The sequence below is a fragment of the Psittacula echo genome (genome assembly GCF_963264785.1).
Source record: "Psittacula echo genome assembly, chromosome: Z".
Lineage (NCBI taxonomy): Eukaryota > Metazoa > Chordata > Aves > Psittaciformes > Psittacidae > Psittacula > Psittacula echo.
Genome location: NC_137742.1, coordinates 56,582,691 through 56,596,853, shown reverse-complemented (window position 1 = coordinate 56,596,853; position 14,163 = coordinate 56,582,691). Strand labels below are relative to the sequence as shown.

The 14,163-nt window shown below is 44.8% G+C and overlaps 2 protein-coding genes across 5 annotated transcripts; both read right to left on the bottom strand.

Annotated features, from left to right (window-relative positions):
* Positions 1 to 164: 164 nt before the first annotated feature.
* Positions 165 to 1,644, bottom strand: MRPL50 (mitochondrial ribosomal protein L50). The gene is made up of 2 exons (XM_080637230.1): positions 1,517 to 1,644; positions 165 to 685 (listed from the first exon to the last, which is right to left on the bottom strand). The coding sequence occupies exons 1-2, from the start codon at positions 1,600 to 1,602 to the stop codon at positions 295 to 297; spliced, it is 477 nt and encodes a 158-aa protein (XP_080493356.1). The 5' UTR covers positions 1,603 to 1,644; the 3' UTR covers positions 165 to 294.
* A 2,364-nt stretch (positions 1,645 to 4,008) lies between these two features.
* Positions 4,009 to 13,913, bottom strand: ALDOB (aldolase, fructose-bisphosphate B). 4 transcript variants are annotated; one of them, XM_080637457.1, is made up of 9 exons: positions 13,781 to 13,913; positions 7,318 to 7,439; positions 6,849 to 7,060; positions 6,292 to 6,346; positions 5,962 to 6,122; positions 5,679 to 5,762; positions 5,010 to 5,184; positions 4,655 to 4,854; positions 4,009 to 4,430 (listed from the first exon to the last, which is right to left on the bottom strand). In XM_080637457.1, exons 2-9 carry the CDS (start codon positions 7,427 to 7,429, stop codon positions 4,335 to 4,337), a joined length of 1,095 nt encoding a protein of 364 aa, XP_080493583.1. In that variant the 5' UTR covers positions 7,430 to 7,439; positions 13,781 to 13,913; the 3' UTR covers positions 4,009 to 4,334. The 4 variants fall into 4 exon arrangements, with proteins under 4 accessions (XP_080493583.1, XP_080493582.1, XP_080493581.1 ...); XM_080637455.1 differs by having other exon boundaries at positions 4,339 to 4,854; XM_080637456.1 differs by lacking the exon at positions 13,781 to 13,913 and having other exon boundaries at positions 6,849 to 7,378.
* Positions 13,914 to 14,163: the final 250 nt, after the last annotated feature.

Sequence of the window (14,163 nt, the reverse complement as noted above, 5' to 3'; positions counted from 1 at the left end):
GGGCTGATCCTCTGGCTAACCCCACTGGATCCTCTAACTGTTGGGCAGCACAGTAGAGGGCAGAAAGCATGTTAGTACCATTACAGAGCACACCATATCACTGTTTCACAAGGACAACTTCTGCTTCTTTTCTTACATATAATAAACAAACCATGAAACCCAAGGACAACTAAATGAACTTTTATTAGTGATATTCATAAATTCAGTTGCTACAACAATAAACTGGCTCTGCTTCTGCTCTGCAGCCCTGCCTTACAAACACAAGCAAAGCAAAGCAATGCTCCGTGGTGCAACTCACTGCTCCCAGTTAATCTTCAGGTTTGGGGGTAGCTCTGCAGCACACAGTTCATCAAACTTGGATGCATCCTTCACAGGAGTGCTATAGAAATTCAAGACATCCTCAGCACTGCGCATCAGGTACAGCTGTGAATTAGGGACAGCGTGACCAAGTTCTGCTGCCAGCTGAGCCAGCAGGCGATACTTTAACCTGTTATCTTTGAGGGATGTCTGCCGCCAATTATCAGGAAGCGAGGGTCCAAAAATCTCCTTGACGCGAGACTCAAGGTAGCTCTGTATATCCTCCGGAGGATGATAGCTTCTGCTCCGTGGTGGGGGACAGATCAGGCTGGGCTCATTTTTCTCTTGATGAATTATTTTGTCTGCTTCTGCTTCTTTTTCTTTCTTCCTGTTGGCACCAGACAGAAGTACTTCAAGTCTCTGGGCTACTTAAGACTGAATCAGAGCACATTTCTATTCATAGTCTTTTAATATCTAACTAACATAGCCTGTAGACATTTATACCTCCCGTAGACACAGAAGACTCATTACTCATGCAAGAACAAAAATGTGTGGTCTAGATGTTTGGTTTTCCCCTAAATTGCCACACTGTCTCTACACAGCAGTGACCTGTCTAGCTTGTCTGATTGGCCTGAGAGCAAACAGAATTTTAAGCAGATTAATGACTTATTTTCTCCACTATACCTTCATTTTCTAACCTGCTGTGAAAAGGAGATAACAGAAAATAACTACCACTATAGGAAAAAATCAGTGCCATATATACATATAATGCTATATACATAAAGCACTAGTTTTAACTACAGAATTAAAGCCTACCCCAAGTTATTTGACTTGCTCAAATGCCACTATCTAGTTAGCAACACAAGCATGGTTTCACCTAAAAGGTGATACAAAACTGACTGGTTTTCATTCCCATTATAGTACTGCCCTGTAATATCTCCTTTTCCACATCCCGCGAGTTCCCCCACTGAAGCCAGTGAGAGCACTGAAAAGCCCAGCCCCGCACCGCCACGCCCGCCTGCTGGCAGCGCACCGTCGACGGGGACGCGACGAGGACACCCGCTGCAGGCCGCGGGACCGACGACTCACCGCGCTCTAGCGCACTAAAGCCTAGCACTGAGGAGAGGAGGTCTGAATGACCAACCAGCCTCTCGACCACGGCACGGCACCACCATGTTCCTTTTCCCTTCCCCTCTCCCTTCCTCTTCCCCGGCGTTACCTCACACCACCCCAGAACGCCCTGCTCGCCACAGCGTTAAGACCCAGCCACCGGCCAGACACTCCCAACGCGGCCACGACCGCCATCGTGAGAAGACACCGAACTTCCTCCCAGTAGCCAGCGCGGCTGTGACGCATTCCGCTCCGCCCGCGTTGCCTCACGGGAACTGTAGTCCCGCTACGAGTATGGCTGAAGGCGCGCCGGATGTTAGAGGGGCAGTCGTCGCTTCAGCTGGCCCCCTCGGGGCGGCGACGCCAGAGGCTGTGCCAGCGGGCGTGGGGAGGAGGTTTGGCAATAGAGTGTGTAGGACTAAAACAACATAAGGTAGGGACATATGTCGTCACCCTCTCCGACTGTAGCGGTGGATGTGTGTTCTGCCAGTCAGGCTCTTGGCAGACGTTCCTGGAAGTTTTTATCCTGCCTTCGGGGTGTGATGCTGTCAGCCAGCACAGGGAGTTTGTTCTCTAGGCCACATTTCTGATCCAGGCACACGATTATACGGAAATACCACTTTTCCCATTCTCTAGAAGGATGTTCTTTTTTAAAAAAAGTGAGAAATCATGCCTTGTCTGTACACAGCCTTGCATTGGTGCATGGCAGTACATTCAGAAGATGTCCACTAGCTCTGTCACAAACACCTCTGTCAAAGAGGAACACAAGGAGCCTGCTCACAGCCACCAGCTGCAGCAGGTGCAGCAGGTGTGACACACATCCAGCAAGGGAGTAGGCGTTACCTAGCAAAGCTACAGCTTTAGTTTTAAAAAGTGGCAGAGGATTTCTTTCCCAGTTTGAGGAAATGGTTTTTTCCATTCTCAATTTTTAGAGAAGCAATGTGCATAGATAAGAAGATCACCAGGATCCTCATCAGGAGCAGAGGTTTATGTGAGCTCAAGTGCATGGAGACCTACAGGACCACAGCTGAACCAGAAAGGAGCTGTTGTGCCTGATTTCAGTATTGGCCTATGTCGTGGTTTAAGCCCAGCCGGCAACCCAGAACCACCCAGTTGCTTGCTCACTCCTCCCCTTCTTCTTCCCCTGCTCCCAGGGGGATGGGAAAGAGAATCAAAAGAATGTAACTCCCATCAGCTGAGATAAGAACAGTCCAGTAACTAAGATATAACACAAAACCACTACTGCTACCACCAATAATAATAATAATAATAATAATAATAATAATAATAATAATAAGGGAAATAACAAGGGAAGAGAATACAACGGCTCACCACCCACCGACAATACCCAGCCTGACCCGAGCAGTGATCTAGCCCTTCTGGTTAACTGTCCCCAGTTTATATACTGGACATGACGTGCTCTGGTATGGAATACTTCTTTGGCTAGTTTGGGTCAGGTGTCCTGTCTCTGCTTCCTCCCGGCTTCCCCTCCTCCTCCCTGGCAGAGCATGAGACTCAGAAAGTCCTTGGTCAGAGTGAACATTACTGAGCAGCAACTGAAAACATCGGTGTTATCAGCATTGTTCCCAGGCTGAAAGTCAAAACCACAGCACTGCACCAGCTACTAAGAAGGAGAAAAATGACTGCTACTGCTGAACCCAGGACAGCCTATTAGGGACTAAAATGTATGCATTAATTACACAATGAGTGGATCCATGTGAAGGAGTTTGGCTGCTTATTGCCTCTCTGAAAGAGTGGTTACTAACACAAAGAAAATGAGGAGGTTTTTACAGGGCAGTGGTTTTGCCTGTTTTCCTTGCTGGGAGATGCAGTGTGCTGTGGCTGGGAGAGCAGCGTGCAGAGCCAGGTGGCCCTGAAGGAGGAGGCCAATAGTGCTGTCTTCTGGGTTGCTTGGTGTTTCTTGTGTAACCTCAGGTCTGGTATTTTGGCTGTTCGTGCATTCTTTTTCAACAAGAACTGTCTCATTGTGCTTTAGCTAACACGTACACAACAACATACCAAAGGTCAAACTGTGGGCCTTCAGCACCAGCCTCATTATTCAAACTATGCCACTGAGGTAGGCCAAGATGCCTTCTCTCATGTTTTATGTTAATTATTGTGGAAAAATTACACAATAAAATCCCTTTCATAAAACAACTTTTGCAAAGCACTAACCCAGCCTGTGGAATGCTAACTCAGTGTATGGCAGCCTCATCGCAGCAACCATGGTTCTCCAGAGCCTCAAGAAGATTCTGAAGGTAGTTATTTATCTATGGCCTGAGTCCCATGCACTGCTCACTGTGTATGTTTCTCAAGTTTTTTCAGTGTCTGTCAGACTTCAGTCAGCAGGATTAACTTCCCCAACTGTATCACTATTGGATTATTTCCCCTTGATCTCAGCAGGGTTTCCCAAGCTCACCAGCAGTAACACTTTGTGACTTTAATGGTGAATAGGCTACTGAAAACCACAGACATTTTGGAAAGTACTGTAAAGTTTATACAGAGTAAAGAATAGTGAAATGGAGATTGGTTTTCAATTACTGTTTTATTCCCATGATTGAAGAGACAATCAGGTTTTGTAATTGAGAATTTTGGCTGCAAAACATGGTAATGGATAAGGGTAAGTGTATCGCCAGAGAACTACTTAATGTGCCTACTAATTCTGGGGACTAAGTTTAAATGAGTTGGAGAGCAGATTTGTGATTCATTGGCAGCTGTTTGTTGTATGGAAAGAATTTTCCTTCCTTGGAATGTGCAGATAAAACAGAATATCCCCTTGGTAAATTGTAGGACAAAAGGGTGAGGAGGAACGTAACCCATTTTATCCCCATATTTTGTCTAGGGTAAGAGAAATCAGATTTCTTTAGTTTTCTTTCATTTCCGAACATCTTGCACATTGTGAAGAGGGACAGAAGGTTGCTGCACTTTCAGTAGGTGTAGCTGGCAGTGAAAAGTGACTGCATGGCAGCTGCGTCAGCCTTCCCAGACACAACATACTGTCCTCTGCAAGCCAAACTGTTAATCTGAAAAAGAAAGAAAAGGGGCAGGAAACCAGTTAGCTTGGAGTAGGATGGACAGATGTGTAAAGACAGTAGGAGTAACCAAGCAAGGCAGAAATAACAGAATAACATCCCTGGTGAATATGAAGCAGCGAGAAGGGTGGGAACAAAAGGAGCCTTAGGAAGATGACAGCATGTCTCCCTTCATGGTGAGCAGCTCCTCTGTGTACTGGGGGGAAGACTTGTACCTGTGCTCGCTTGCGGAAGGCCTCTTGTGCAGCCTTCTTGTTTTCACTTTTGCCCACCCATGCTGCCAGGGCAGAGGCTTGCAAGGCTCTGCCATAAGAAAAGGTCAGTTTCCAAGGCTTAGGCAGAGGGGACTGATTCATGGCGTTCAGGTTGAGAGAAGCCTCCTCTTCACTCTGACCTCCAGACAGGAAGCAGATTCCTGCAAGAAAGAGGTTTCAGGGCTTATAAATGGAGTGCTCCAGCCACCACAATCCCTGACCTTTATGTGCCAGAGAAACAAGCATGTCAGATGTAGGAAGAAGTACAGCAAGAGTGACAGTGTGAACAGATACATAGGAGTGAAGCAGGAATCACCAGGAACAGCAGCAGGAACCGTGCGGAGAAGAGTAGTGACAGTTGCTACGGCTACATCTTGAGGGGTGTACTTCTTGGGGCAGGAATGCCCAGCCATCACCATGTTGGGTTTCAGCAGTGTCCCTTCCAGGTACACATGATGATCATTCAAGGCTTTGTAGACAGCAGCCAGAACCTGAAAACAGGAGGATTGAATACAGACCTCTGCTCAAATCTTCACCTCAACTTGCTGTGAAAGGCAGCTTATTCCTTAGGAGTGTGAGAAGATCAAACTGAATTTCGCGCTCACATGAATTTTATTACAGGGATTGCAGCCCTGGACACTGACTCAAAAGCCCACTGTTTTTGAGATGACCAGGATATCCCTCTTCATATTTGCTGGATTTGTCCCTGCAAACTGAGGTACTGACAGAGAGGTAAATGAGTTTGCTCCCAATCCATCTTTTTGAGACTGAGAATGCTTATATTGGCAGTTTGAGTGGAAATCCAAAAGCACATGGATTCTAGTCTCGCATTTGCTCGTAACTCATTATTTGACTGTGAGCAACTCATTTTTGTGATGCAGATATGAAGTACCTTTTTGGTCAAAACTCTGAGATCTGTGAGCACAAACTGCATAGTATTAGCTACTGATTTGTGAAGGGGAGGAGAGAGACAAGAATATCTTACCTTTTCTGTGACATACTGACAGCGCTGGAGATCATGGTCTCCATCAGGCAAAATTTCTGGCTCCACAATGGGCACCAAGCCATGCTAAGAAAATAAAGACAGGAAAGGGTATGAGTATGAAAGAAAAACTACTGATGTTGTCTTCCCTGACACTGGTGGAATTCCTTTTTGCTGCACTGCAAGAAGCTCCCTTATTCGCCTTTCAAGTTACCTAGCATGTCATCACAGGGAACAGTAATAAAGGGCAATAGCATCTCAGGAAAGGTTGCTGGAGGCTAGATACCTGCTGGCAGATGCTGGCATAGCGTGCCAATGTGTTGGCATTCTCTTGGATGGCAAGTTCAGAGGGTGTTGTGCTGGTGATCTTCAGCACTGCACGCCACTTGCCAAAGTCAACACCATCTTTCTTGTACTGGGCACAGCGCTCAGCCAGTCCATCCAGCCCTGTAGATGAAACAACAGTGCTTCACTGAAAGCAGTTCTTCAGGACATTGTTCTTCTAGTAGTTCCTCTGAAAAGTACCAGGATACCGGCCAAGGCTGCAACTCAGGCAAGTCACCCCATGGCTTTTGCTGCGCCAGTCATAGCTTAGGGTCCTTAGTTCTCTCCTTACCTTGAATGGTGGTTTCTCCATTTGTTCCTGCTAGGGGTGCTGTTCCTTTATCCAGCTGCGGAGACCAGGAAAACAGGAAGGGTTACAGGGAGAGGAAAAACAATGTCATACTTCTCTTCTTAACCATGGCTAGTCTGTCTTTGCAGGCTGACTGTGAGAATGTGGGGCTGAACACACTAAGGGTGCAAAGGAGGGAAATGCTGGAGTAGAGGGGAAGAAAATTAGTTAATTGGGTAAGAGGAAGGGGCAATATGTAGCTGGCTGCAGGGAGTGTCTCAAGAACACTGTCAGATGTGGAAAGGACAGGATTTAGCTTACTGCAGGGAGGGATTTAATTGCAGTGAATGGTGAGTAGATGGGGGTTGGTGGATAAAAAGTTCCCATATGAAATGCAAATGCAATAAAGGGAATAGTGTCATGGTGATTTATTTGAAGCACAAAAAAGAAAAAAAAAACCAAAAAAGTGTTTAGCAGGAAAGTGCACAGCCCGCATAACTAATTTTCACTGTAAATGGGGTTTGGATTATGCTGCCAGTCAGACATGTATAGATATTCACCTTTATTCCCACCACAATGCCTTTTTCTTTAATAAGAGCAGGAAATGGCTTTCCACTGCTGTCTTTCTGATAGAGAGTCTCATGGAAGAGGATCACCCCCCCAATGCTCTGGTTGATGGAAGCATCTGAAGAGAAGAGGATCTCTCGAAAAGCTCGGCGATTCTCCTCTGTGTTCTCCACATTAATCCTCTGCAGCCTGTTCCCCATGGTACCTAGTGAAGTGGACAAAGGGCAGACAGAGGTGTTAGGCTTGGCTGGCCTCCTGGTCCCAGTATGTAGTAATGAACTGGGGCTCCAGTTCAGAGCTTCCCTTCTCAACCCATAGTTTGTTAGCTGTTGCTGTAGGAGCAGCCCTGCCTGACTGTCAACAGTTTTTATGTTTTTCATTTACTCCACTGATTTCAAAGATTAAGCGAAGTTAAGAGAAAAAGTCTTGGGTACTTCTAATTGATTGATATCCAGAACTCACCCACAGATTCATCTGCAGCCAAGATCCCCTTTCCTGAAGCTACAATCCGCTGAGCAATGTCTGAAAGAGCTTTCTTCTGCTCTGGAGACAGCGCTGGGAATTGGTGGGTCATGTTGACTTAGCTGTGGAAGAAAATTACAGTTACAAGCTCGAGAGACTGTATACACAAACTGTGAACCAGAGACACCACTTGGATATTTCTGCTGGGCTCCTGATGCTTATCTGGTCCATGTTGTCACAAGCACATGCCCAGAAATCCATCTGAGTTCTCCTTGGCTTGGTGTGTCTGGCTAAACTAAAAAAGAAATGCAGGAGCTGCATCCTAACATATCCTTCCAGAACCAAAGTGGGAAATAATCTGCATTTTACATGGATTTACTCAGAGACTGAAGGAAGGTCAGTCTGTCATAAGAATATGCACCAAGCTAACAAGTATGCTAACTGCCTAATCTGCAGACATTTTGGTCCAAATCAGAAGAATGCCAATTATCCCATTGCTTACATTTACACATTTCCTAACAATGCACGTTTGCCATTCCCTGGCCTGTGTTGGCAGTATCTGCTGCTCTGTCTAGCTGACTTTCCATGCCCGCCCTCCTGCCTTGCTTTGTAATTCTGTCTTCCCCATGACTGCTTTCAGAACTGTAGCATATTGCTTACTGTATGTAAGACCTGGGTGTTACCCAGCACCTGAAATCCAGGTTCTTCTTGTAATGACAAAATGCTTGATCATATTAAAGTTTTGATTATATAGCATTAAATTACAGTTTCTGAGATTCATTTGAACAGTCTGAGTTACTTGCCTATTTGTATAAGCCTGAGAGCCTGGGAGGTAAAGGCTCTCTTCCCTCTGTTTATCATAAGCAATAGCTGAAGCAACACCCATGTTTTATCAGCAAGTGGTGAATCCACAAGATGAATAATTAAAAACAACACAAAAGAGCTCCAATAATAAGTTTTAGCCCAGAGGGGCAGGCATGTAGGCAGTATCTACATTTTTTTATTCCCAAACTCAGCCTCAGAGAGGAGTGAGAATATGCCATTTCCCATTTCACTGTGTGCCAGGGATGGACAGCAAATATGTCTCACAATATAAACGCGCACAGGCCAAGTCCTCCATCCTCTTTCCCTGTACACGGATATTATATTGCCAGGAAATCCTTGTCATGCATTCACAGCTGAAGTGTATAATGGGGAGAAGGGATCAGGGGTTTGGCTGCTACTCATGATAGGGTAACAAGGTTCTATGTATCATGCAGAACGGTGCCAAAATTTTCTGGCAACAGTGCCATCACAGTACTGTGACAGCTGTAAATCTGTCTCTGATTTACAGTTGAAGGTACTTTGGTACTAGTAATATTATTGTGCAAGATTCAAATGGCATTGTCTGCCAGTACAGGCCAGTCAGATGCAGTGCCCAAATGTCTGCTTTACTTTTTGTGAGTTGTTTGGGACTAGAATTCATGTTGCACCATTTATCAACAGTGAGTCAGTCTAGATTTAGAAAGAACTGAGGAAGACTGTGTCAAATGAGGGAGGGTTCCCTCCTTTTCCAAGCACTGAAATGCCTTGCTGAACTCCTCTCTCTGTAGGCCAGGCAGTGGCCAGAGCTGTGGGAAGCATCCTTCTACTCTAGTGACTATAACTCCACCGCTCCCAGCTCTTATCCTGTTTGGCTCACCTAAAAGAATTTGAAGAGCCTGATTTACGCTGAATAGGTAACTTAGTGCACTTATAACCCTTTTTATCCCTCACCTGCTTTCTGTGTCTGATATGCCTCCTAGAAATAGGAAACTGCGTTTTTATTATGATTACTGTAATAATAGTTTGTGTTGTAAGCGCTTCAGTCAAAACCATAGCACTGTTAAATAAATTGCTATGCAAAATCATGAGGAATCGCTTCAGTAGTTCACAGTCTCTGGAAAAGACTGGAAAATTGTGATCTGGCAAGAATATGATTTTGTCCAAGGTCAAAGCTAATGAACTGCTGTATCAGTAATGGGATTTCAGAGTTGCAGTGTGGAGGTATGCTACAGTGTGAGTAGGTGTATCCAGATAATCTTTAATCCAGCTAGCTGAATTACAAGATCAGTCACTCTAGTTACGTTATTAAGGGTATACTTTCTTGCCAGCAATGCAGTAAGAGGTGAGAGTAGTGTCTGTTGTATCTTACTTGTTTCCAGTGTTTGCATGGAGATAACAAAGAGACAGTTATCACTCATAACCAGCTTGCAAAGCAAATTGCCAAAAACCAGAAATGTGAGTTTTCAGTGGATAATGCTGGTGAGTACTCTTGAGAGACTGAAACAATACAGTGTAGTTCCATAATGATCAACTGGAACACAGCAGATTAGTTCCAGTTTCTATGCAAGTGTTTCACTGAGTGTAAAGGAGTAACTGCAGATTTACCCAAAGTCTCCCCAAAACGATCTGTAAGGCCATGGTGAGTGTTTCCCAGCTACCCTGCTGAGCTACAAGGATGACTCAAATGCACTGTGTTTCTAACTGAAATGGTGAAGAAATGAGTGCAAAAGAGCAGTGGTAAAACTAATGATAGCTCCAAGGTTCAGAATGTTCAAGTACCCTTGATTTAGGGCTTTATTTTTCTGTGAGTCTTTCATGAGAAACATAATCTCCAAGGATTTTTCCACACTGAATTCAGAAAAGGTGTTCTCTGCTGTAAGGTACTGCTCCGAGCATTTAAAGGGAAGAGGAGAATTCTTACACTTCAGTAATACTTCATACAGCTGCCTTGTAAAAGGTAAGCTCCCAGCACATCCATGGAAACATGAACATCCGCCTTAAAGAGCTGGATATGTCACCTTAGAGGTTGTGAGGAAAAATGGTTGTGCCCAGGCTGCCAGAGCTAAGCAGCTCTTTTCATTCTTCCAACAATGCCTATTTGCCTTATTATTGTGCTTTAACTGTTTAATTGACAACTTCTCAAGGCAGGAAAAAGACCGAAGGAACTGTGTTCTCAGTAACATTATGTAGGAGTTGTCCCACCATTAAATTTTTTCAATAGATTTTATTTACCCATTTTGGGCTGAGGGCTGTTATCATAGTGTCACAAGCTCAAGTGATTTCATCTTGATCTGACATTGTATGAATACAGTGTGTTCTCTTTGTGGTAACTGCTTACATATAATTTTCTAAAAGTGGAAGAAAAAAACCCAAAAGAACAAAACTGCACAGAATGCACAAAAGCGCAGCTTTATGGATACCTTGAGTGTTTGTCAGGCTCCAGCAGCTCCTCAGGCAAAGAAAGTTCTTTGTTCAGCCCACAGCCTGTGACCAGCCGGAGATGGGGGTGGCCACAGTTGTAAAAGTAAATATTGTACTGCTAAAGTCTCAAGTTTTCCTCAGCCTCCATAAACGAAGACTGCAGGGGAAATAGTTTCATGGGTGTCAGCACAAGCACTGCATTCTGTTTAATATTAATAGTGAGAACCAAAGGGCAGGGGCAAGATGAATAGCGGAACAAACTGTTACATTCCAATGTAAGTCATCTTAGAAACATTAATACTTCATTGGTGTCTTTTCTTTCCTACACCTTAAGTGGCTCTTCTAATTTTACAGAAAATCTCACCTGAGTCCTAGTTTGCAGACAAGAAAAGATTGGATTAATATCTGTAAATATTTCTCTTCATTCTCTTCATTGCCTTCTTTCATTGGTTCCAAAATTGCAGGACCAATCTGCCAAAATGCAGTTTTTATCCCTTGCATATAGCTTTTCCTGTTGAATACTAGTAAACACAGCCCTTCAGCATAATTTCTGTTAGTTAACAATACAAACCACATGTGCGTATCATTGCAGTGTGCACACAAGAGTTCTGCTCCCAAAAAGCAGAGTTTGAAAAAGCAAAAATTGCATCTATAAATAGGTAAATATAGCTCATAGGGAGAATTTAGCCTATCACATGTAGGCACAGTGTTGACCTGACTGAATTCACTCCTTATTTACACTTGTATGCTGAGGACAGACAGACATGTTATGAGTTATGTACCTTACATTTTCATTACAGTGGATAAATCTAGTTATTGGCCTCATTTCTCTATGGAGCTCCATTAAAAGCTATTTCTAAGAAAGTCTGGTTACTTGAACATTGGGCAAGCTGATAGGCATGAATAGCTGGGCAAGCCTGGCCCCATCCTGCTGACGGAGCACATTCTTATCTAGGCTGCAGATGACACCAAGCTGGAAGGACTAGTTGTTACGCTTGATTGCTGGGCAGCCATTCAGAGGAGCTTTGACGGGGGTGGGAAGAGGCCAACAGGAGCATTATGAGGTTCAGCCAGGACAAATGCCCAGCCACTGCCAGGGGCAGAGCGTTGGCAGTGATCCCACCAGGGCTAGTGGGACTGGGGAAGAGCTCTTTGGAGAAGGCCCAGGGCACTGTCAGGCAGCAAGTTAAGAGGGGCCAGCAACAAAGGCCAGCAGCATCCTGTGTGAACAGGGGTCTGGCTCAGAGAGCCAGGGGAGGACAGGAATTACCCTCCTCTGCTCAGCACCCTTTAGATCACATTAGGGTAATGCATACAGTGTTGGGCCCCTGCAGTACAGGAAAGACAATGACAAACTGGAGTGAGTTCAGCAGATGCCACTGAGGTCAGGGGCTGAAACCCTTGCTTTGCTAGATCTACCTCAGCCTCGAGCAGAGATGGTTTCGGGGCCACCTCTTGGCAACCCCAGAACCTTTGGAGTGGCGATTGAAGTGGCAGAATCAGGCTGTTCACAGCAGCATGCAACAGGAGAGTAGGACACAGGAGGCATAAGCTGAAACTAGAGAGATTTGGACTGGATATGAAGAATATTTTTTTTTCCACTATTGGGACAGCCAAGCAGTGGAGCAGATTGACAGACAGAGTGTGGTGTCTCCATCCTCAGAGGTTGTCAAGACCTGCTTGAATAAAACTGTGAGCAACCTGATCTGACCTTGTGTCCAACCCTGCTTTGAGCAGGACGTAGGACTACAGTCCTCCTGAAGTCCTTCTCAGCCTGAATTACCTGTGATTCTGTGTGAGTACTTGCTTTACGGAGTTAAAGTAGGAGCAGTGCCTCCTGTGTGCATGAAGGAGCTCTGAGGGAAGAACAGGATGTTTCTCCCTTCATCTTTGCAGTGTGAATGAAGGATTTAGGATAATAAAGTGTTTAATTTCTGGGTTCTAAAAAGTGTCAAGCATATCGGGCAGAAAGAGATGTTCAGACTTCTGTTACCTAGAAAAAGCAACAGATGTTTTTGATTGACATACTGACTTCACCACCTTGATGGGTCCTTTGGGGTGTATATGATTGTCAACTGCCAGGTTGGTTTTTGCTCTCTCTTATGATGGTGGGAATAAGGGTTTTTTTTCTGTCTTCATGCTCTGTCTAGGGACTGTGCTTCAACATCCTATCTCAAGTGGATGGGAGTTTGCGAGACCTGCAGATGCCTGTCCCAATTCCCACATTAGCCTCAGAGCTATTCTCAAGCCCTGAGCAAATGTACCCTCGTTTCGTCTCTGTTGCAAGCATGAAAGGTGATTATGTACTCAGGAACCTGGCCTCTGCAGTCAGCGCAGAGCATCTCTTGCTCACAATGGCTAGAGATGGCTGAGGTGGCAAGAAATCATTTTCTTGGAAGTGTGGTCATTATGGTGAAGGTGCTTCTCTCTTAAGGCTGGGATCTTATCAGAGAAGGTAAAAAAAGTGCTTTTATCAGAGAAGGTAAAAAAAGTGTTGTCAGACTTGTATGGCAATTCAAGTCTTGTAATGCCAGCACGGGAGGCTGGGGGAAGCAGTGGTGGAGGGTCTCAGGCGGACTAAAAAGTTTTGGGTGCAGGCAATAGGGCAGTTGGAAAAGTGAGGCAGGATCACAGACTCAGCATTTGAATTTGTGAGCAATTTCCTGAAGCTGGCTATTCACAACTTTAAAGGTTACAGCCTAATGCAAGATCCATTTCTAGTTTCTGTGCTGCAGAACACCTTAGATCCCTCTGAAGAAGCATACTATCCACACTACTGCGCTAATATTTCAGAAGAAGCTGCACAATAAACACGTAATTATACTTCTGTCAGCACTGGTGTTTGTCAGGACCAGCTGCATTCTCCATTCTTTCTCTCTTCTCCATGAAAAACATAAATTTATGTACTCCAGAAGCATAAACAAACACATACAAACCAAATCAGTGTAGAAAGCAATGCTGGTATGTTACTGCTCTAGTCTCCTTAGACTAAAGATGCACTTACTCCAGGAGTTCTGAGCGACTAGGCTAAGTTAGAAAGCCAGTGTTAGCAGCAAATGGGTCACACTGGAAGATCATTGCAGAATGGCTATGTGCTTATTTCTTGCAAGCTGTTCCTGGAACAAAAAAATCAAACCAAAAAGCAACTCCTCAAGCCCACCTTAGGTAAACACATCATGTCTCAGCTGCTGATATACATACCACCTTTACAGTTTAGAAATGAAATTACTATACTTACTTGCTCGGGGACGGTGCCTCTGCTCCTGCAAGCTTCTGGTGAGGTGATTGGAGGCAAAGACACTTGGTCCTTCCGATCACTAACTTTTATAAAATCCTTGAGGGTTTTTTTTTCCTCTCCACTCCTTCATTCTCCCACCTCCCCAGGCTGGTTGGGGAGGTGTCATTGCTCGAAGTTGGTCATTGGCTGTCACACCACAACCACACACAACCAACGGGACCCGGGTTCACTCCTGTTGTTCCTCCCCTTTCTCCTCCCCTGTCTATATAAGCCCATTTGTGATGCAGTGAAACTGAGACATTATTTCAAATAATTCCTCCTGTTTCTAAAATAGACTGAAAAGGACTTCAGAAATTTTTTACAGGGATCTTGGGAATAACTTT